Genomic DNA, 19,925 nt, shown 5'->3' with positions numbered 1-19,925 from the left:
TTCTCCCCACCGACACCCACGTGCACAGCAGGCACAAGTCAGTGTTCACACCCACTGACACCGCAAGGAAAGGAAAGGAGCCCCAGAATATTAACGATAAACTTGCCCTTGAAAGCCAGCATGTGGGGCAAGCTCTCTGCAGCCTGGCCCCTTTGATATAGCCCCCTTTTTCCTGGGAATAATGCCTGGCCTCCTGCTCTCACTCAACACATTCCCTGCTTGGTCCCCAAAGACATTCGAGTTTGTACTCCTCGGCATGGTGCCTCACAGAGGCTGTCAGCAGCCCCTCGCTGTAATACGCTTCTGCTGGCCTCCACCTTCCAGCTTCCCAGAGGGCCTCCGACCGGGCCTCTTTACCCCGTGCCTTTCCTATGCCTTCGTAACTGTCGCCCTGCTTTCTGTCTCCTCACACAGGTGATCTGCAAGGACTGGAGCAATCTGGCTGGGAAAAACTACATCATTCTGAACATGACAGAGAACATAGACTGTGTGAGTGCCCAGCCAGGCTCCGAACCGCAGGGAAAGGCTGCAGGCAGTGGGCAGGGTGGGGGGTCCCAAGGCTGTGGGGACAAGCAGTGCACGGGAGGAGGCTTAGTTCTTCAGTTGGTGGCCCAGGGATATACCAGCAGCCACCAACATTACACACAGAGAGCTTTTGTATTTTAAAATTTACGAAGGCTCTTTGGTTCTTGCCTCCCTCTCTTTTTAATTTAAACGAATACTTTGTTCATGTGTGCACTATCTTATTTCTCCAGTGATATTGAAACCTTTCTGTCTTTTTTAGAGTTGTTTTCTTCCTGTATAGGTTGCTTTTCTCCGTTTTGGGTCTCAGCCTTTTCATATATATACATGCTCTCCACACATGTCTGGTGGAGTTTGTTCACAGCTTTCTCTATCAAAAAACTGGCTGGAAGCTTTGAGCATGGTGCTAGGGTTTGTCAGCTACGGCTTCTCATGAGTGGTCTGGCTAGGCCGTATCACTTAGAAATTTGTAATGGCAGCATTGTTAGGGCCTTCCTCCTGAGGTGATTAGAGTCTTTGAAAAGGGAACTTCTGTTCTGTTGGAAGTATAACAAGTTGGTTGTCAGTGTTCTGGGAGCCAGGGTGGAGAGAGAGGGCTGGGTGTTTCAGTATTATAAATATGTATCCATAAATATCAATATTCATGTACTGTCTCTTCCTGTTTGCAGCGTGACCTTTTCCCTCCCCAAAACACACACTTGTGTCTGATGCTCTCTGGGTCAGAGACCCTCTGTTTTATCCTTTTTAAAGAATAAACTTCCAGTCTTCTGCCAGGGAGAAGGGACATTTCTTGGCTGTGCAGCATTGCAGGAAGAACTAGGGACCCAGCCGTTTCTTAAGCAAACTTTTGACCCAGTTTATATTTTTAGTAGCATTTTCATCCCCTCTTCCAAAGGTAACCAGGGCCCCTATTCCAGGGCATCTGGGGAGTGTCAATCAGTATGCATCTGACTGCTTCTCAGCTTTCCTCATTTTGGCTTAGGGTTTGGCTCTTTAGAGTTTGCTAAATTAGGAAATTCTAACTCACCCATCTGCTTCCAGTGTCTAGATTTTGTTGCTCTTGTCTCCTCTTCTGTTTTACTTTGTCTCTGTGGTTTTAGGCCTTAAATTCTTTACTCTTGTTAGTGGGCCTGGGCAAGACTGAAGGGACATACATGCATTTAATCCAAAAGTCCCCAGCAAGGTTGGTTTCCCCCACCATGACTATACTGATGGATCTTCACCTAAGTGATGTGTGTTTTCATCCATTGCAGTTATTATTTTTACTGATGCTCAATACCTCATCTTTGGTCAGGGAAAGCCTCTTTGAGTTGACCTCTGAGTCCTTTTGACCAATCTATTAAGTGTCTGATTGCCTCCTTGCTTTCTGGAATAATAAGACATTCCAGGCTCATCTTCCTCCCTAGACATGGAGCCCTCTCATTCCCTTCATTGGGAAATGGTACGTACATAAAGACCACAGTATGGGTACTTGGGACCCTTGGGCATATTGTGCGTATTTGAACAATATAGCCTAAAGTTCATATCTTTTTTCCAATCAATACATAGATATTAAGATGCTTTTATTCTGTTTTCCCTGTTTTTGTCTTCTGTGCTATTCTATTATGTGACTCAGTCATTATTTTTTATGGTAGATTTTTTTTTATTGTAGTAAAAAACATAAAATTTCCCATTTCACCCTTTGTAAGTATAAGTTCAGTTGTGTTAAGTATATGTACATTGTTGTGGAACCGAGCCCCAGAACTTTTTCATTTTCAAAGCTGAAACTCTGTACCCATTAAATGACTATCTGTTCCCCAGCCCCGGCACCCACCATTCTCCTTTTGGTTTCTATGAATGGGACTACTCTGGATACCTAATAGAAGTGGAATCAGACAGCATTTGTCATTTTACATCTGGCTCATTTCACTCAGCATAATGTCCTCAGGGTACATCCATTTGGTAGCATGTGGCAGAATTTTCTTCTTAAGGCTGAAAAATATTCCATTGTATGTATATGCCACGTTATTTATCCACACAGCTGTCCACGGACACTTGAGTTGCTTCCCTCTTTTGGCTGTTGTGAATAGTGCTGCTGGGAATGTGCTGTGCAAATATCTCTTCAGGACTCTGTTTTTAATTCTTTTGTGTATATACTCAGAAGTGGGGTTGGTGGATCATGTGGTAATTCTATTTTTAATTTTTTTGAGGACTCTCCATACTGCTTTTCGCTATGACTATACCATTTTACATTTTCACCAGCACTAGGGTTCCAGTGTTTCCACATCCTCATAAACACTTGTTCTTTTCTGGTTTTTTTTGTTTGTTTGTTTTGTTTTGAGACGGAGTCTTGCTCTGTCGCCCAGTCTGGAGTGCAGTGGTGCGATCTCGGCTTACTGCAACCTCCACCTCCTGGGTTCACGCCATTCTCCTGCCTCAGCCTCCTGAGTAGCTGGGACTACAGGCGCCCGCCACCTCGCCCAGCTAATTTTTTTGTAGTTTTAGTAGAGATGGGGTTTCACCGTGTTAGCCAGGATGGTCTCAGTCTCCTGACCTTGTGATCCTCCCGCCTCAGCCTCCCAAAGTGCTGGGATTACAGGCGTGAGCCACCGCGCCCGGCCCTTTTCTGTTGTTTTAAACAGTGGCCATCCTGAGGGAAATGAGGTATTTGGTTGGTGCAAAAGTAATTGCTCTTTTTACCATTGAAAGTAATGACAAAACCTGCAATTACCTTTGCACCAACCTAAATGGTATCTCATTGTGGTTTTGATTTGCATTTTCCCTGATGATTGGTGATGTTGAGCATTAGTCATTATTATTAACAGTCAATGCTTACTATATTTTATCAACATATTTGTTAGTTTCTTTGCCAGATTCATCACTTGTTAGAATTTTTTCAAACCATTTGAGAAAAAGTTGAAGACATTATTTCCTTTTGTCCCTACCCCCAAATACATTAGTTTGTATTTCCTCAGAACAAGAATATTTTAGATAACCACAATGCAATGGTCAAAATCAGGAGTTAGCACTGCTACAAAACTATTATCTGATCACCTACCTTATTTCTATTTCACCATGTTTCCAATAATGTCCTTTATATTTTTTTCCCTCCCAGTCCGGGATAGAATCCATGGTCATGCATTGCATTAATTGTCTTGTCTCTTTAGTCTCCTTTAATCTGGAATAGTTCCTCGGCCTTTCTTTGCATTTAATTATCTTGACTTGTTTGAAAAATGATAGGAATAAATGTGCATTAAAAACGATGGGCTATACAGAGAGTACATATTCAGAAAAAGACAGGGAGAAAAGTGCTGGCAGTCTCTTGGGGAAAGTTTTACACGTTAGAACTACAGGAGTTCCAGGAGTTCGGCCCTCAAGATCTAGAGAAAGTGATGCAAACTCAGTGGCTTCTATTTTACCTAGATGTCACAGGTAACACAGAAGAAACTGGAGATAAGTCTAATAAGGAAACCTATGAGAGGAGGCAGAAAGATAAAGTAGTAAATCCAGAGGTGGTGTTTTTGAGTTCTAGAAGGCAAAAGAAATCCTTACTGTAGAGATGCAAGGATCTGAGCCTTTGAGGCCCAGAGAGGTACTTTTTTTTTTTTTTTTTTTTTTTTTGCTCACATCACAGAGAGCTGACAAATGGCAGAAACAGGATTTGAACCAATGTATTTATTTATTTTTATCACCCAGGCTGGAGTACAGTGGCACAATGTCAGCTTACTGCAGCCTCAACTTCCCAGGCTCAAGTGATCCTCCCACCTCAGCCTCCCAAGTAGCTGGGACCCCAGATGTGCACCACCACATTTTTTGCATTTTTTGTAGAGACAGGGTTTGCCGTGTTGTCTGTGCAGGAGTTGGAACTCCTGGGCTCAAGTGATCCACCTCCCTTGGCCTCCCAGATGTTGGGATTACATGAGCCACTGCACTGGCCAGAGCCCAGATTTATTTGATTCCAAAGTCAGGGCTTTTCCCCCTTGCCGTGGACATTCAGTTTTCCTGTCTACATAGTAAGTGGTATGACATCTGCAGTCATCAGATCCTCCCACACTGATGTTGTGGATCTCTGGGCTTAAGCCAGGCTGACATATGTACCCAGGAAAATGTGGGGTGTGCAAACACAGCAGATCACAGAGCTGCGGCACAGAGAGCAGGCACTTCATGTGGCAGGAGAGTGCTTGTTTTGTAACCGGGGGTCTGTGGGTCATGGTGCACGTACCCTTGCTCCGGCAGAGGTGGGCATGCTTCTCCCCCGATACTCAATCAGTGAAGAAAGAAAGAACCATCACAGAACTAGGGCTTTCCTAGCTGCTCTGTGGCCATCTCCAGGTACCCATCTTCTCCCACATTTAGAACTCAGTTGGCTGGCTGTTAGACCAGTGAGTGCCAAGGCTTGAGCCTGAGCCTGGCATTTGCCATGGTAACAAAGAACAGAGGCCCAGCACTTCAATCCCCCTGGTAGACTTTAGGTTGGCATGACAACTAGGGAACAGCTCATTAGCCTGGGCTCTAACAGAAGGGAGATTTGGAGTGGCAGGGGATCCTGCAGGGCTGGCCTAGTGAGATGCCTGTGCCTTCCAGTGGCACTGGCTCTCAGCTGCATAGCAGGGCACTGTGAAAGAGCTGAGCACCTGGGAGAGAGGTATCTGCAGCAGGCTGTGGAGGCTAGGAGCAGGGAATGTGCAACTGTGCATGTTCAGGAGGGAAAAGGCTGCTGGGGAGGAACCAGAGTGAGGAGTAGCCACAGGGCCAAAGGAGGGTATCTTCCTAGATGGGGCTGGGCAGGGACAAACGGCAGGACGTGAAGCAGGAGGCAGGGTTCTGGCCTGTACCCCAGCCTGGGCTCCTGCCACTCGCTGAGTTTCTGTTTAAGGCCAGGCTCTTGTTTTTGTTTTAAATTGTGGAATTACATATATATATATATATATACATGGTCAAGAAAACCTCAATACAAGCGATGAGAAAAGGTCTCCTCATGCCCCTCCCTCTGTCCCAGCCCAGCTCCAGGGGCTCCAGTTCCCATCTCTGTGTTTGCTCTTTTGGCCTCCACCGCCTACACAAGAGCACACAGATGGCTTTCCCCACTCACCAGCTTGGGGCTGCATCTTGTGATGACAGGCGAGAGGAGAGCCAGGTTCTGCCACTTCTGGGCCCTCCCCGATTTTTGGTAGTTATATGGTGCACACCTCTTTGTCCATCACCACTCCCACCCTCCCATGTGTTCATCCCCAGCACCACACACTTGAGCACTAGGCACAGGGAGCAGTTCTCCCATAGGCCTTACCACTCTGTGTACCTAGTTTCTGGGTTTGTCACTGTACATGGCGTGTGTGTGTGTGTGTCCCCGCACCACTCAACTGCATCTGTCTCTGGGATGGGCCCCTTGACTTTCTCATGGCTAGAAGCCAGGGCAGGAAGGAGCACCTGGTGTAAGTGAACAAATGGGTGTACATCTTGGGGTTCCCACATTCCCCAGCTTGCAGCTCTCAAAGGGTCTCCAGAGCTGACCAGAGCTGCCTCTCTGGGAACAGCCAGAGGGTTGAGGGTGAGTATGGGGCTGGGCCTAGAGGCAGAGGGCTTAGTAGAGCCCCTCTCCTTCACTGAACCCGGGGGGCTCTTTCTGCCCTTGTAGGAGGTGTTCCGGCAGCACCGGGGGCCGCAGCTCCTGGCCCTGGTGGAAGAGGTGCTGCCCCGCCATGGCAGCGGCCACCACGGGGCCTGGCACATTTCTCTGAGCAAGCCCAGCGAGAAGGAGCAGCACCTTCTCATGACACTGGTGGGCGAGCAGGGTGAGTGAGGGCAGGTGATGGGAGGGCCCAGGAGGGCAGTGGGAGGTAGGCGGCCCCTGAGGGCCATGGGAAAAAAGTACACGCATAAGGGCTTTGAAACTTGGAACTCCAGGACAGTAGTTTGAGCTACTTAGTTTAGGGGTCAAGGTGTACCCACCAGCTTGGGTTCTGGGGACAAGGAGGCGGGTGTGAGAATGAAGGATGGCAACAGGAGGCAGGGGAAGAGGTGTGGTCCAGCACAGGTGGGAGATGAATGGACACTGTACCTGGTGTGGCAGGGGAGAAGGGGTGTGTTCAGAAGGCAGTGTGTGGGCTTCTCAAGTGGCTGTCTGATATTATACAAATCGATGTTCTAACAAATCGATGCAGTGAAAAGCATGTCTAGGAGCCCTCTCCTAGGGGGAGGCGTGTGCCTTGAGGATCTGTGTGCAATTTGAGCCAGGAGGGGAGGCAGAGGCTCAGGCCAGCCATTGGAGTGCGGGGCCAGAGCCCTTGGAGGGGCACCTCAGCCATGGCTGCACTGATAGTGGTGTTTCTTACCCCCCAGGGGTGGTGCCCACTCAAGATGTCCTTTCCATGCTGGGTGACATCCGCAGGAGCCTGGAGGAGGTAAGAGTGCAGGGACCTGGATCTGTTAGCTTCTAATATGCTCCCTCCTGTCTCTGTTCCTCAAAGTCCCAGGAGGCTGCCCACATCGTGAGGTTCAAAGGAGCATAAGACAGAGCGTGCTCTGGGCAGGTCCCTTGCTTCAGGCCTTCCTTAGACATGGTTTTGTGGGAAAGACGGTGCACGTGCATGCTGCCAACCAATGGTGCAATGCAGGCAATGGCCAGGGGCAGAAAGGGGCCATGGGGGTGCGGGGGGCTGTGCTAAGAGGCTGACAGGAGAGGGCCCAGAGAGGAAGGGTCTAGGGGGCAATGAGGGTTAACTGGGACAGTTAGCCGGGTGGACAGTGGCAGAGACGCCATGCAGCCTGGTGGGAGGGGACAGTGTTATGGGTTCCAGAAACCAAAAGAGCAAGCCTGGGAGACCTGGACATGTGACTTGGCGTGGATGTGTGAGTCTGCTGGTGCTTGCACAGCCAGGCTCTGCGCTCCTGCTGCGGTGAGATGCGGCACCTGGGGGCCAGGAGGCAGCCCTGCCATCTTGGGAGGTGCCCCCATCCAGTGCAGTCTGCTGGCTGCCTGGCCCAACCCGGCCAACCTCTCCTACCCAGCTGCCACACAAGCTTGGATGGGATGGCAGGGTCCCCAGTCCTCCTGCTCCTCATACCACCTTGCCTGTGGGGTCCTTCCGTTCCTCATCTCGCTTCTTCAGGACAGCCACCATCTCCAGCAAAACTGCCATTGCTCACTGTAGAGTCCAGTGCCCTGTCATCAGCCCTCTCCACTCCCGAAGGTGCTGCCACTTTTGGTAGGAGAGATGAGTGGTATAATCCTGGCCACCTCCTCATCCTTGCGTGCCAGGAAAGCGGAGGCCCTGGTGGTGGTGCTTTTCTGGTGAGCACGTCGAATGCCCACTGAGCACCACACTCTGCAAGGCTCTCTCCCTCAGTCCTCGCCACCACCCCTTGGGGTTGTGAGAGTTAAGTGGGGCACCTGTTGAGTACCGATGGTGTCCCCATGGAAGATGAGAGCTGAAGCGGGAGAGGTTAGGTGACCTGCCTGAGATGGCACCTCCGGTAAGCAGTAGAGCCAGGCTTTGCAGGAAGCCTGATTCCGGAGCCTGGGCCTTTCACCACACTGCTCTACTGCCTGGAGGGCCACTGAGGCCCTTCCCAGTTCTGGAATCGTGGGTCCATGAACAGTGGGGCTGCTGGTGGAAGTGTGAGCTAACCTTGACCTTTTATACAGTCCTCACCCTGCTTTTCGCTGCCCCTGAGTATTCTGGCCTTACTGGTCACTTAATTCAGACTGACTTAGCCAAAAGTCATGCTGGGTCTTTGGAAATATACTCAGGTGGATCTAGCAAGAAAAACTGACCCTTGATAACAAAAAATTGAGAAAAGTACTGGAGATACAGATGGTTCACAGAAACTAGGGAAGAGCTGCAACGTGGCCTCAGAAAGGGGGGCCTGGTGCAATCTAGGCCTCAGCACTGGGAAATGCCCTGACCCCTCACCTGAGGAGTCCCTGGTGGTACTCGCCTTCCTGCTTCTCTCTGCTGAGATGCTGATCTGTGGAGACAGCACCTGCCTGGCCCCTGGCACCGATCTCCTTGGCCAGAGAAGGCAGGACTGACCATGACAACCTGCAGTGTGGAGGGGTGCAGGCAGCTACATGCCAGCAGTGAACACACCGTGGGAAGGGAGGAAGCTGGGTAGCCAGGGTGGCCACGCATGTGGCCTGCATGCCCTTGGTATCCCTCCCTGCACTGGCCCTGGCATCGGGAAGGTGACTATCCCACCCCTCCCCACCAAGGTGGAAGCGGTCGTATGGTGGAAGATGTGTGGGGGGGCTCACATCTTCTTGTCTCTCTAACTGGTTAGGGATAGGTGTGGGGGATCTCTCTAGTTGGATGGTGTCCAGCAGCATGGGTCCACTCTCACTGGGGGGCTACGGCCACAGTGAGGTCACACTCAGCGGTTGGGGCAGAAGCTGTGGTGGGATGTGAAGGAGACTGGGAACATGGGCATGGGGTGGAGAGGCCTATAGCTGTGCTGAGACGAACAGGATGAGCATGGGGTAAAGGCAAGCCCAGGCCCCAGGGAACTTCAGGAATCGGGAGTGCCAGCACCTTCTAAGCCTGCTCCCCCATCCCCACCCCTGAGCCCAATGCAACCACCCCAGAGAAGCCATGGCACCCCAGGACCTCAGCTGAAGAACCTGGCCCCTCCTACCCCCAGATTGGCATCCAGAACTATTCCACAACCAGCAGCTGCCAGGCACGGGCCAGCCAAGTGCGCAGCGACTACGGCACGCTCTTCGTGGTGCTGGTGGTCATTGGGGCCATCTGCATCATCATCATTGCGCTTGGCCTGCTCTACAACTGCTGGCAGCGCCGTCTGCCCAAGCTCAAGCACGTGGTGAGTGTGGGGACAGGTGGGGCTTGGGGCCAGTGGAGAGGAGAGTGCCCATCGATAGGTGTCCTCATCTGCAAGGGGAGGCAGTGACTCTCCTGGGAGCACAGGGTCCCTTGGGTGAAGCAGCTGGTCAGCCTAGCACTGCTGCCTGCTCTGCAGGGCACTAGCCCCAGGACAGGTGCTGGAGGTGCAGGGACTGAGGGGGCTGCTAGCCCCACCAGGGGCCCCTCCCTGGCACCACCAGCCCCTTTCCAGGGAAGGCACTGCAGGGCCTGAGCACCTGGATACCTCACCAGAGACAGGCCCTGCATTGGTGATGCCCAAGGGTCAAGGAGAGGCTCCAGCAGCCTGGAGGCCTCCCCAGGAGGAAGAGAGCAGTGCCCTAGTGATGCCCCCTGCCCACCTCGCAAGTAGAGTCTTCTTAGGGGGCTGTTGGGGTATCGATGACGTCAGGGAGACCACGGGGCTCTGTAGTGCCAACGATTAGTAGATTTATTTTGAGAAAGGAGTTGAGCTGCAGCAACAGAAAAGAAGGATCTGGCACCTGTCGAGGCTGCCGCGGGGACCCTCTGGGTGGGGCTGCACAGACGGCCGCAGGCCTGGAGCCGTCTGGGGGCCGGCTCGCTCGCCCACGGCCTCTCCCCACCCCGCCGCAGTCGCACGGCGAGGAGCTGCGCTTCGTGGAGAACGGCTGCCACGACAACCCCACGCTGGACGTGGCCAGCGACAGCCAGTCGGAGATGCAGGAGAAGCACCCCAGCCTGAACGGCGGCGGGGCCCTCAACGGCCCGGGAAGCTGGGGGGCGCTCATGGGGGGCAAGCGGGACCCCGAGGACTCGGACGTGTTCGAGGAGGACACGCACCTGTGAGCGCAGCCGAGGCGCAGGCCGAGTGGGCCGCCAGGACGAAGCGAGGTGGACCCCGAAACGGACGGCCCGGAGCCCGCACCAGCCCCGCGCCTACCCGGGCCGCTCCCGCAGCCTGGCCCTCGGCGCGGGCTCCTCCCCGCTTCCCCCGACTTCACACGGTGGCCTCGGACCAACTCCCTCACTCCTGCCCGAAGGGCGGGCCTCAGAGCCCGCCTTGGCCCCGCTTTCCTGCCCCTGAACCCCGGCCCCGCGGGCGGCGGGCGACGGGCGGCGCTCCCTGCGCCCCAGGACTCCATTAAACCTGCCCGGAGACCACGCCGGGCTCAGCACGTCTGCCTGCCCGACTCTTTCTTATTTCCGGGGTTGGGGCGGGGCGGGGCGGGGCGGGGCGGGCGGGGGACCCCGGGGCAGGGGCGGGGCCGCGGGGCGGGGCTGGGCGGCCCGGGCGGGCGGGTCCTCCGGACGCCGCTGCGGAGCGGGGCGGGGCTGAGCTGAGCGTGTTTACATCCGCCGGGTGCGCAGCGTCGCCGCCCGAGGTCGTTCGGGTTGGGTACGAGCCTCAGCGCCATGGACACCAGCGACTTGTTCGCCAGCTGCAGGAAGGGGGATGTGGGCCGAGTGCGGTGAGGACCCCGCAGTCCCGGGGAGGGTGCGGGAGGTGGGGCGCCCTCGGAACGCCTCGGGACCTGGGACGTGCGGCTGGACGGCCGCGGAGAGAGGCGGGCGCCTCGGTCGGGTCACAAGCCTTCGGAGCGCCCCCGCGGGGCTGACCACCTAGACCCCGCCGCAGCCCCCCAGCGGAAGCGCGCTGGGGCAGGGACACTGATGGCCATTGACCCCCGGAGGGCTTCCTGGAAGAAGGGACTGCTCCACGGAGGCCCGAAGGCGCAGAAGTGGGCGGAGAGAAAGGCGGGCCACTGTTAGCCCTGGTAGGGCCCGGACGTCAGACCCCCGGGCGCGGGCCGCGGGTATAGGTCTGGGACTCCAGACGTGGCCCCTTACTCTCATGCTCTCTGGACCGGCGCGGGGAACACCTAGAGCCCATAATCGGCCTCCGGTCCTTGATGATTCGGAAACTCCTGACGCAGCTAAAGTGAATCTGGCGCTGAGATGGCACCTCCATGGGCTGGACGCGGAGGGAAGGGGTGCCCAGTTGGGTTCTGGGGCCCTTCCCCTCCTTGGCCTTCCACTATTCCGTTTGACCTCCTTTTTCCTTGGCCCCTCCTCCCCCTTGACCTGGTGCTGATTGACTACTTCCACCTCCCCTGGGCTGGCCCCAGGCTGCTGTACTCCCGTAGAATCCCTGGGCCCCTCCCCAACATCCCGTGCCACTCAAGAGTTAGTGCATAGTGTCAACGGTGCTTCCAGGTGCAGCCTGGAGGCCTCCCTCGGGCTGCCCCCACCTTGGTGGGGCTACACTAGCGTTGGCGACTCCCCTTGCTCACCTTCCGCATCCCATCAGTTGCTGTATCCCGCTACTCCTGCCTTCTAGAATTATGTGCCCTCCACACCACCAGGAGGCCTGCAGCAGCTTTTCCCCGGGCTCCCTGCTTCTAGCAGGGCCAGCTTCTTCCTGCAGTAGAGAGCTCTGGTGGGAGCGAAGGCTCCATCACCTCCTCTCTCTCCCAAACGCTGCAAGGTCAAAGGTCCAGCCCCAGCACTGGCGCTGGCCTCTGCCCCTGTAGCCCATCGTCCCCCAGCACTGATGGCACACACTGTCTGCCTGTCCGACCCCACCTCCACACCCTTGCCTGCACTTTGCCTCTAGTGCCTCTCCTGCTGTGATCTGCCTGTCACCTGCCCTTACCTGGGGGTGGCTTCCCCAGACCAAAAGGGATGTTTTCCCTCCGCTCCCTTCCACGGGCCTTCTTTCTCAGACCATGAACCCGTCCTGACCCAGGCTCTGACCTCCTTCCTGCCCAGGTACCTGCTGGAGCAGCGAGACGTGGAGGTGAATGTGCGGGACAAGTGGGACAGCACCCCCTTGTGAGTGCTGGGGAGAGGGGTGCAGAGGGTGGGGGTTGGTGTACCCCTTCAGCGCTGAGGACTTGTTCCCTCCCTTCAGGTACTATGCCTGCTTGTGTGGGCACGAGGAGCTGGTACTCTACCTTCTGGCCAATGGTGAGAGCAGGGAGCCGGGCTCAGGGGTGTGCGTGGGTGCATGCATGCATGTGTGCAGCTTTTCCCCCGGCTCCCTGCTTCTAGCAGGGCCAGCTTCTTCCTGCAGTAGAGAGCTCTGATGGGAGTGAAGGCTCCATCACCTCCTCTCCCAAACGCTGAAAGGCCAAAGGTCCAGCCCCAGCACTGGGTCTTCATACACATTTGCAAAGCACCACGATTCCTCTCTTACCACTCAGTAGAATCAGCAAGTACTGTTAGCGCTACTTTAAAACCTTTTCTCTGTCCACCCTCCCCATCTCTACTTCTATGACCTGGGTCCAGTCATCAGCATTTCTCCCCGGGCACAGTGCCTGCCTCCTCTCTTGCCATTGCAGCCAAGTTCTAATTCTAATCTCCCTCTTTTCACAATGAATCTGAGTGGCTAAAAATCCTCTAGCGAGTTCCCACTGCCTCTAGGACACAGTGAGCCTGCCTGGCCATGCCCAAGGCTCCACAGGGTTTGCCCTCCTGCTGGCCTCACTCCCTCGGCTCTCTTTGCTTGCTTGCTGCTATACTGGCCTCACTGGGGCTTCACTGTGCTACGCATGCGCCTGTTCCTGCCCCAGGGCCTTTGCACCTGCTGTTCCTCCTGCATGGACTGCCCTTCTGCAGACATTCACATGGCCCACTCCCCCACTTCATTCAGGTCTCTGCATGCTGCCACCATCACAAAGTGACCTTTCATTACTTTCCTTCATCCAGTGCCATTCTTCATCCTATTTTGGTTTTCTTTTTCTTTTTTTTTTTTTTTTTTTGGAGACAGAGACTTGCTCTGTCACCCAGGCTGGAATGTAGTGGTGTGATCTCGGCTCACTGCAGCCTTAACCTCCCAGGCTCAAGTGATCCTCCTACCTCAGCCCCTTCAAATCTTCCAATAGCTGGGACTACAGGCGTGTGCCACCGGGCCTGGCAAGTTTTTGTATTTTTTTTTTTTTTTTTGCAGAGACGGAGTCTCACTATGTTGCTCAGGTTGGTCTCAAACTCCTGAGCTCAAGCGATCCACCTACCTTGGCCTCGAAAAGTGCCTGGATTATAGGTGTGAGTCGCCATGCCCAGCCTTGTTTTTCTTAATTAGTCCCTGCCATCGTTAGGTAGTGCGTTCATTGTCCTGCCTCACTAGAGTATAAGTTCAGCAGGACAGGGACCTGTGTCTCGTTCACTGCTGTGCTCCAGTGTGTGGGACAAGCCCAGCCACCGAGTCTGCTCTCTGTTCTGTGTAGTCTTGTCTTCCGTGTGAGCGAGTATGTGCCTGTGTGAGTGCGCACAGACATGCCCATTCGTCTAGCCCTTGACTGGGAGGATGTTGGGTCAGAGTGGGCCCAGGGTAATTTGGGAAGGCATTGCCAGAGATTCGGAGCACCATGTGTGGGAAGGTGGGGAGGAGGGAGAGGGAGATTAGAATTTCCCCAGGCCCCTTCCCTGCTAACTGGTGAGTGCTGCATCCCCCAGGAGCCCGCTGTGAGGCCAACACCTTCGATGGTGAGCGCTGCCTCTATGGGGCACTGAGTGACCCCATCCGCCGGGCTCTACGCGATTACAAGCAGGTCACAGCTTCCTGCAGGAGGCGGGATTACTATGATGACTTCTTGCAGCGGTGAGTCAGGGCACACGAGGGGTGCAGCATGGGGTACGGTGGCCGTGGTGAGTGTGGAGGGGTCTGCTCTGTGGCCTGCCCTGGGCTCTGGGTGCTTCAAGGAATGGGGTGGGGGCTGTGCCAAGCATCCTCCCTCCCGGCTTGTCCCTCCCCAGGCTTCTAGAGCAGGGCATCCACAGTGATGTGGTCTTTGTAGTACACGGAAAGCCATTCCGGGTGCATCGCTGCGTCCTGGGTGCACGCAGTGCCTACTTTGCTAACATGCTGGACACCAAATGGAAGGGCAAGAGTGTCGTGGTTCTCAGGCACCCACTGGTATGTCCCTTCAGGGTGGCAGAGGGGCATGGACTGCCCAGGAACAGCAGGGGGTTGTGCTGGGTGGCTGCCTCTGACATTCCTTTCTGGCTTTCTGCCCACAGATCAACCCTGTGGCCTTTGGGGCCCTGCTGCAGTACCTGTACACAGGTGACCCCCTGGGTCCAGGGTAGGAGGAGAGGGAGTGGGCTGTCCTTCTGGACAGCAGTACACTTAGGTGTCGCTGGGCTGACCTTTAACCTCTAGACACTTCATGGTCCCCCAGGGTGGTTCCAGCTGCCCCTCGCGTTGGGTTGCAAGAGAGGACTAGTGTGTCTGCTCAGGAAGAGCTTGTCCCACCCATATGCTGAGCTTTTCCCGTCTGTTCCCTGGGGCCTGTAGAACTCAGGCAGCAGCTCTTGATGGGGAAACCAAGGTGGCAAGTGGGTCCAGGAGTCCTAGCCCTGCGGCCAGGTGGCCAGGTGGGAGGGGATCACTGTTTTTCTGTGGGCCTGATGACAGCTCAGGTCCCGCAGGCCCTCATCCTCCCCACTGCCCCCAGGCCGCCTGGACATTGGTGTAGAGCATGTGAGTGACTGTGAACGCCTGGCCAAGCAGTGCCAGCTGTGGGACCTGCTCAGCGACCTGGAGGCCAAGTGCGAGAAGGTGTCTGAGTTTGGTGCGAGCAGGTTTTGGGGCCCGGGGCCATGGGTGCCGCCTGGTAGGGCTGGCCTGGCTCCCTGAAGTTGTTCTTCCCCTGTAGTGGTGTCTAAGCCAGGCACGTGTGTGAAGGTGCTGACCATCGAGCCCCCACCTGCAGACCCCCGCCTCCGGGAGGACATGGCGCTGCTGGCTGACTGTGCCCTGCCCCCTGAGCTCCGAGTAGGTGCGGGGCTGGTGGGCAGGAGGGGCATTTTGGGATGGCAGGCTGTGACAGGCAGCCCAGATACTTGGGCTCAATTTCTTGTGTGGCCTTGGACCAGTTACTTCCCTTTTCTGAACCTAGTCATTCACTTCTGTGAACAACTGCTCTGATGGGGTCACACTCTTCTATACCCCAGGGTGATCTTTGGGAGCTGCCCTTCCCTTGTCCTGATGGCTTCAACAGCTGCCCTGACGTCTGCTTCCGAGTGGCCGGCTGCAGCTTCCTCTGCCACAAGGTGCCTGCGCCCTCCTGTTGCCCCTGGCTCCAACCCATTGCCCTGAGCCCCGGTCTAGCTCCTCAGGAGACAGACCCTGGCCCTCACACTTCCTGAGCCCGGCCTTCCCCAGGCCTTCTTCTGTGGCCGCAGTGACTACTTCCGGGCCCTGCTGGATGACCACTTCCGAGAGAGCGAGGAGCCGGAGACCTCAGGGGGCCCCCCAGCCATCACCCTGCACGGCATCTCACCCGACATCTTCACCCACGTGCTCTACTACGTGTACAGCGACCACACTGAGGTGGGGGCTCAGGCAGAGCTGGGGACGGCACATAGCCTGTGCTACCATGGGCTGAGAGGGAGTGCCAGGGCCTTGGGGGTCTTTGGGAGGGCCCAGTTGGCCCCATGATTGACATTTTGAGAAGGCTGGAGGGGAAGGATGTGGGACTTTGGATTTTTCTTTCAGGCAGAGGGAAGCCTTGTTAGGCTCCAGAGAGAGGGTAAGTGACAAGGCCTATGTCACAGGCACTCCACACTTGTCAGCCACTTGGGGTCCTCAGCTTCTCCAGCAGGAGGGTGGAGGCTGGGTGGGGACAGCCTCCTCCCTCTGCGATGCTGCAGATCCCTGGGGTTCTGGGTTCCTAGTCTCCTCTTCCCTTGCTGCCTCCCTCTGTCTCCAGCTGCCCCAGGGTCTCCGTAAGCCAAAGCTACAGGGCAGCAGCAGAGTGCTGAAGGTTTGATCTGCCAGGGTGTGTGTGTGTGTGTGCGCGCACGTGCATGCATGCTATAGAGACCCCCATGTCTGGTGGCTTGAAGAGGGGAGTTTGTTTCTCCTTCACATCTGACTGAGGTGGCTGCCCCAGGGCAGGTGACTTGCTGAAGACCAGGTCATCCCTCCATCTTGCCCCTGTATCCCTAAGGGTGAAGGTCAAAAACCCTTGTCTCTAAAGGTGAATGGTTCAGGTTCTGTGGGCCATATGGCCCTGTTGTAGCTACTCAACTCTGTAGTGCAAAGGCAGCCAGAGACAGTACAGAGATGAGTGGGTGAGGCTGCATTCCAATAAAACTTTATTTGCACAAACAGGCTGGATTTGGTCCGCAGGCTGTAGCTTACCCACCCTGCCCTGGGGCATTGCCTTTGGCCATGGAGATTGGGTCCTAGGCAAACTCATGCTCTAGGAGGAAGAGGAACACAGGGCAAACAATGTTGTTTTTGTAGAAGCTACAGGAAATTGCACACAGCACTTCTTATGTTCCCCTGGAGAGAACTTCGTGCCTACCTGCCAACAAGGGAGGGTTGGAAAGTCATTCTGTGGCCAGGGCCCTGTTTTGTGGGGGAAGGGTTCGAGGAAGCATGCTGGGGGACAGAGGGCAGTCCCTACTGCTGCTCTACCTCCAGTGGCAGCTCCCTTGTCCATCCCTCCCTGCGACCTAACAGCCCCTCAGCCTCCATCCTTCCCACCTCCTCTACTGGGCAGCTCCTGCAGCTCAGCCCAGCTCTCTGGCCCCTTACCAGGGGTTACCTTTGCCCACCCTGGAGAAGCTCCCTCCTCAAGGAGCCTCGCCACCCCAAGGGCACCTTGTCTCAGAGTGTGGCTTGGGCTCCTAACCTGGGTTGACACTGGTTGAGCTGTGTGACACTGGGTGAGCTTTGTGATCTTGGGCAAGTTACTTAACTGCTCTGTGCCTCTAGAACATGGGGATAGCACTCATTGTCACTTCCTAAGGCCTTGTGCGGATGAATGGGTTACCCAGGTAGAGGAGGTGGCATGGCACATGGCACATGGCCTGTAATGTGGTCGCAGAGCTTCCCTCGTCTCTGTCTGCAGCTTGTTCCCTGTGCCACCCAGGCTCTGGCCCGAATCTGAAGGCTTCAGTCTTGCCCAGCACAGGATGTACCTGTAGGTGGGCTCTGTGTCCCCACAGCCTCTTGAGAGGGAGGGAGCGGGTAGACAGTCTCCCACCCCGGCAGGGTCCCTGCATGGGTCTTGGCTAGCTGCCTCTGCCCCACCATTCTGACAGCCCCCCAAGGTAGGCATGGTTATCTGTACCTCATGAACGGGAAATAGAGGCACAGGAGGTGCAGTGACTTGCCCAGGGCCCCACAGCTAGAAGCGACAGACCCAGGTCTATGTAACTCGGAGCTCAGACCCTGGCTCCTGCGAGGGCCCTGCCTCCCACCCAGACTGCCAGCCTGCTCAAGGCTTGAGAGCACACCCACCCCACAGTCTTCTGCCCCCTGTGCGGTCCTGCAGTTCCCCTTACCCCCTACCCACACATGCTCAGGGAACTCGTACTCCCCCTGGAAGCCTTCCCACCACTGCCCCACAACCCCCACAGGCCCTGTCCTTGGCCGTTGGGCCCTGGGAGCCCTTGGTGACCTCGGGGGGCACCTTCATCCCTGTCTCCACTGCAGCTGTCCCCTGAGGCGGCCTACGACGTGCTGAGCATCGCCGACATGTACCTACTGCCAGGCCTGAAGAGGCTGTGTGGCCGTAGCCTGGCCCAGGTGCTAGACGAGGACAGTGTGGTGGGTGTGTGGCGCGTGGCCAAGCTCTTCCGCTTGGCGCGGCTTGAGGACCAGTGCACTGAGTACATGGCCAAGGTCATTGAAAAGGTGGGCCAGTGGGCTGCAGCTGGCGGGAGGGAGTGGTGAGAGGGCGGGCACCCCTGCACTGAGCTGGCCCTTCCCGCTCATAGCTGGTGGAGCGGGAAGACTTCGTGGAGGCGGTGAAAGAGGAGGCAGCGGCTGTGGCGGCTCGGCAGGAGACGGACTCCATCCCGCTGGTGGACGACATCCGCTTCCACGTGGCCAGCACGGTGCAGACCTACAGCGCCATAGAGGAGGCGCAGCAGCGGCTGCGGGCACTCGAGGACCTGCTCGTGTCCATTGGCCTGGACTGTTGAGTCCCTGGCTGGGCAGCCCCAGGGGCCAGGAGCTCCCTTGGAGACAAGCATGTGTATGTGTGTGTGTGCAGCTCTTCTTCCTGCTCCCTGCACATTGAGGGCTTCATGGTGGGTGCAGGGGGCTCAGTGGGGCTTCTCTTCCCTCCATGAGCCTGGAGACCCCAGGGGAAGATGCATTTGGGATGAGCCCCCTCTCCCCAATGCACAAGCCGGCCCCCAAGATCCTGGGGGTGGGCACCACTCAGGGAAACCTGGGGTGGGGGTGGGCTTTGGTCTTAGCACTTTCCTTCCCCAGATCCCCCTCCCCACACCACCCCAGTCCCAAATCCAGTCTTGTAGCCCTCACCCAGCCCTGGATTGCTTCTCTAAGCCGGTGTTCCCATGCACAGGGCCATTCAGGAAGGGCTGGGGGAGTGTGTGTGGCAATAAAGCTTGAAGGCATTGTGGGAGCATGAGCCTGTGTCCTGGGGTACAGCTTGGGAAGAGTGGGGACTTCTGGAACCAAAGGAGCTAGTAGGACCAAGGAAAGAAGCTCCAGAGTTGGGGGCTCCCAGCAGAGGCTGGCCCAGAGCCCAAGGGCCAGAATACCTGGCTGAGCAGACTTAGAGATCTGCCACTGACCCCAGCGTGGCCTGGGCCCAGCCTGGCTCCCTCCCTCCCTGTCTCCATGGAGGCTGGTTGTGGTGGGCCTCATTCCAGGAAAGGGCCAGGACCAAAATGACCATTTTCTCTCAGCCCAGTGCCAGTCTTTTCCCCAGGGAGGCCCTTGTGGGCTGCCACCTTATTACGGGAAGGTGAGCTGCAGGGGCCAAGGGAGACCTTTCTCCTTGGCCCTCTGAAGGTTCACTGAAAACTTGAGTAAGAGGAGAAAAGACATGCAAATTTATTTAGTATGTAGACATGGGCATCTTCAGAAGGAAGACCCAAAGACGGGAAGCTGTCATTGTTAAGCTTAGGCTCAGCAAACTGGCCAGCTGAGTAGAAATGGGATTGGCAAAAAGTGCAGGATCCAATGCTGACAACAGGGAAACGCAGTCAGGCCTGTCTGGATTCTTCTTGGTCTCTCTGAGCAGCCTGCCTGCCTGTCTTCTGGGTGTGGGGCAGGACCCTCTGGAATGGGGGGGTCTTATGACCTATAGTCAAACAAGGTGGGTCAGACGCTTATGGCTACTTTTTACACAGATAGGGCAGAGGGAAAGTGAGAGTCTTGTTTTTAGGTTTTATGGCTGGCTCTGGGGAACAGGGGCTCTGGTTTCTAGGGCCCCGCCCTAGGGGAAAAGGGATTCTAGTTTCTGTGGCTAGCCTCGGGATGATGAGACTGAGAGGGGCAAAAGGTCAGAGAGAAGCTCCTGCTACTGAGGTTGCTGCTTGGGCCTTCATTTTGGGGTATTTGAGCCCCAAGGGGGTTTCTCACGATGCGCTGCACTGCAGGCCTGTGGACCCCCCAGGCCTCTCTACCTTCTAACCTGGTTAAACTCAGTCACGTCACGGCCCTGGGGGAGGAAAGGAAGGCTGGTTCTTTCACAGGGCTTCTAATATCGGGGGTCTCCACCCTTCCTGCAGTTATTTCATGCCTTTTTTTCTTTTTTCTTGAGACGGATTCTCGCTCTATCGCCCAGGCTGGAGTGCAGTGATGCAATCTTGCTT

The 19,925-nt window shown here is 55.8% G+C and overlaps 2 protein-coding genes across 30 annotated transcripts in view; both read left to right on the top strand.

The window, feature by feature from the left end:
• PODXL2 (podocalyxin like 2) overlaps positions 1 to 10,513 on the top strand; it is a 43,512-nt gene extending 32,999 nt beyond the window's left edge. For 2 of the 4 annotated variants that reach the window (XM_077993679.1, XM_015130085.3), the window contains exons 4-8: positions 415 to 489; positions 6,137 to 6,293; positions 6,841 to 6,902; positions 9,139 to 9,318; positions 9,972 to 10,513. In XM_077993679.1, coding sequence (XP_077849805.1) covers positions 415 to 489; positions 6,137 to 6,293; positions 6,841 to 6,902; positions 9,139 to 9,318; positions 9,972 to 10,184 — 687 coding nt within the window. In that variant the 3' untranslated portion in view covers positions 10,185 to 10,513. Of the gene's footprint in view, positions 1 to 414; positions 490 to 6,136; positions 6,294 to 6,840; positions 6,903 to 9,063; positions 9,319 to 9,971 lie in introns of all 4 variants that reach the window. The other 2 variants (XM_077993678.1, XM_028844536.2) reach the window with 1 other exon arrangement.
• Positions 10,514 to 10,677: 164 nt separating this feature from the next.
• Positions 10,678 to 18,733, top strand: ABTB1 (ankyrin repeat and BTB domain containing 1). Of its 26 annotated transcripts, none has more exons than XR_013414312.1 (14): positions 10,678 to 10,807; positions 12,108 to 12,170; positions 12,250 to 12,305; positions 13,794 to 13,938; positions 14,094 to 14,253; positions 14,358 to 14,403; positions 14,795 to 14,911; positions 14,996 to 15,114; positions 15,294 to 15,392; positions 15,505 to 15,672; positions 15,838 to 15,871; positions 17,201 to 17,276; positions 17,788 to 17,988; positions 18,072 to 18,350. XR_013414312.1 is itself a non-coding variant. In XM_077993694.1 (13 exons), exons 1-13 carry the CDS (start codon positions 11,191 to 11,193, stop codon positions 17,796 to 17,798), a joined length of 1,236 nt encoding a protein of 411 aa, XP_077849820.1. In that variant the 5' UTR covers positions 10,678 to 11,190; the 3' UTR covers positions 17,799 to 17,988. The 26 variants fall into 26 exon arrangements, 23 of the variants coding, with proteins under 23 accessions (XP_077849820.1, XP_028700360.1, XP_028700359.1 ...); XR_013414311.1 differs by having other exon boundaries at positions 10,678 to 11,336; XR_013414313.1 differs by lacking the exon at positions 15,838 to 15,871 and having other exon boundaries at positions 10,678 to 11,336; positions 17,201 to 17,272.
• The last annotated feature ends 1,192 nt before the right edge of the window (positions 18,734 to 19,925 follow it).

Source organism: Macaca mulatta, chromosome 2 (genome assembly GCF_049350105.2).
Source record: "Macaca mulatta isolate MMU2019108-1 chromosome 2, T2T-MMU8v2.0, whole genome shotgun sequence".
Classification (NCBI taxonomy): Eukaryota; Metazoa; Chordata; class Mammalia; order Primates; family Cercopithecidae; genus Macaca; species Macaca mulatta.
This window is presented reverse-complemented; position numbering and strand designations above follow the sequence as displayed.

Bases quoted from the DNA above. Each gene is read 5' to 3' on its own strand.
- ABTB1 (XM_077993689.1), top strand. From the start codon at position 11,191: ATGCTCTCTGGACCGGCGCGGGGAACACCTAGAGCCCATAATCGGCCT. The intron at 14,912-14,995 runs GTGCGAGCAGGT...CTTCCCCTGTAG, and splicing joins CGAGAAGGTGTCTGAGTTTG to TGGTGTCTAAGCCAGGCACG. The intron at 15,673-17,787 runs GTGGGGGCTCAG...TCTCCACTGCAG, and splicing joins TGTACAGCGACCACACTGAG to CTGTCCCCTGAGGCGGCCTA.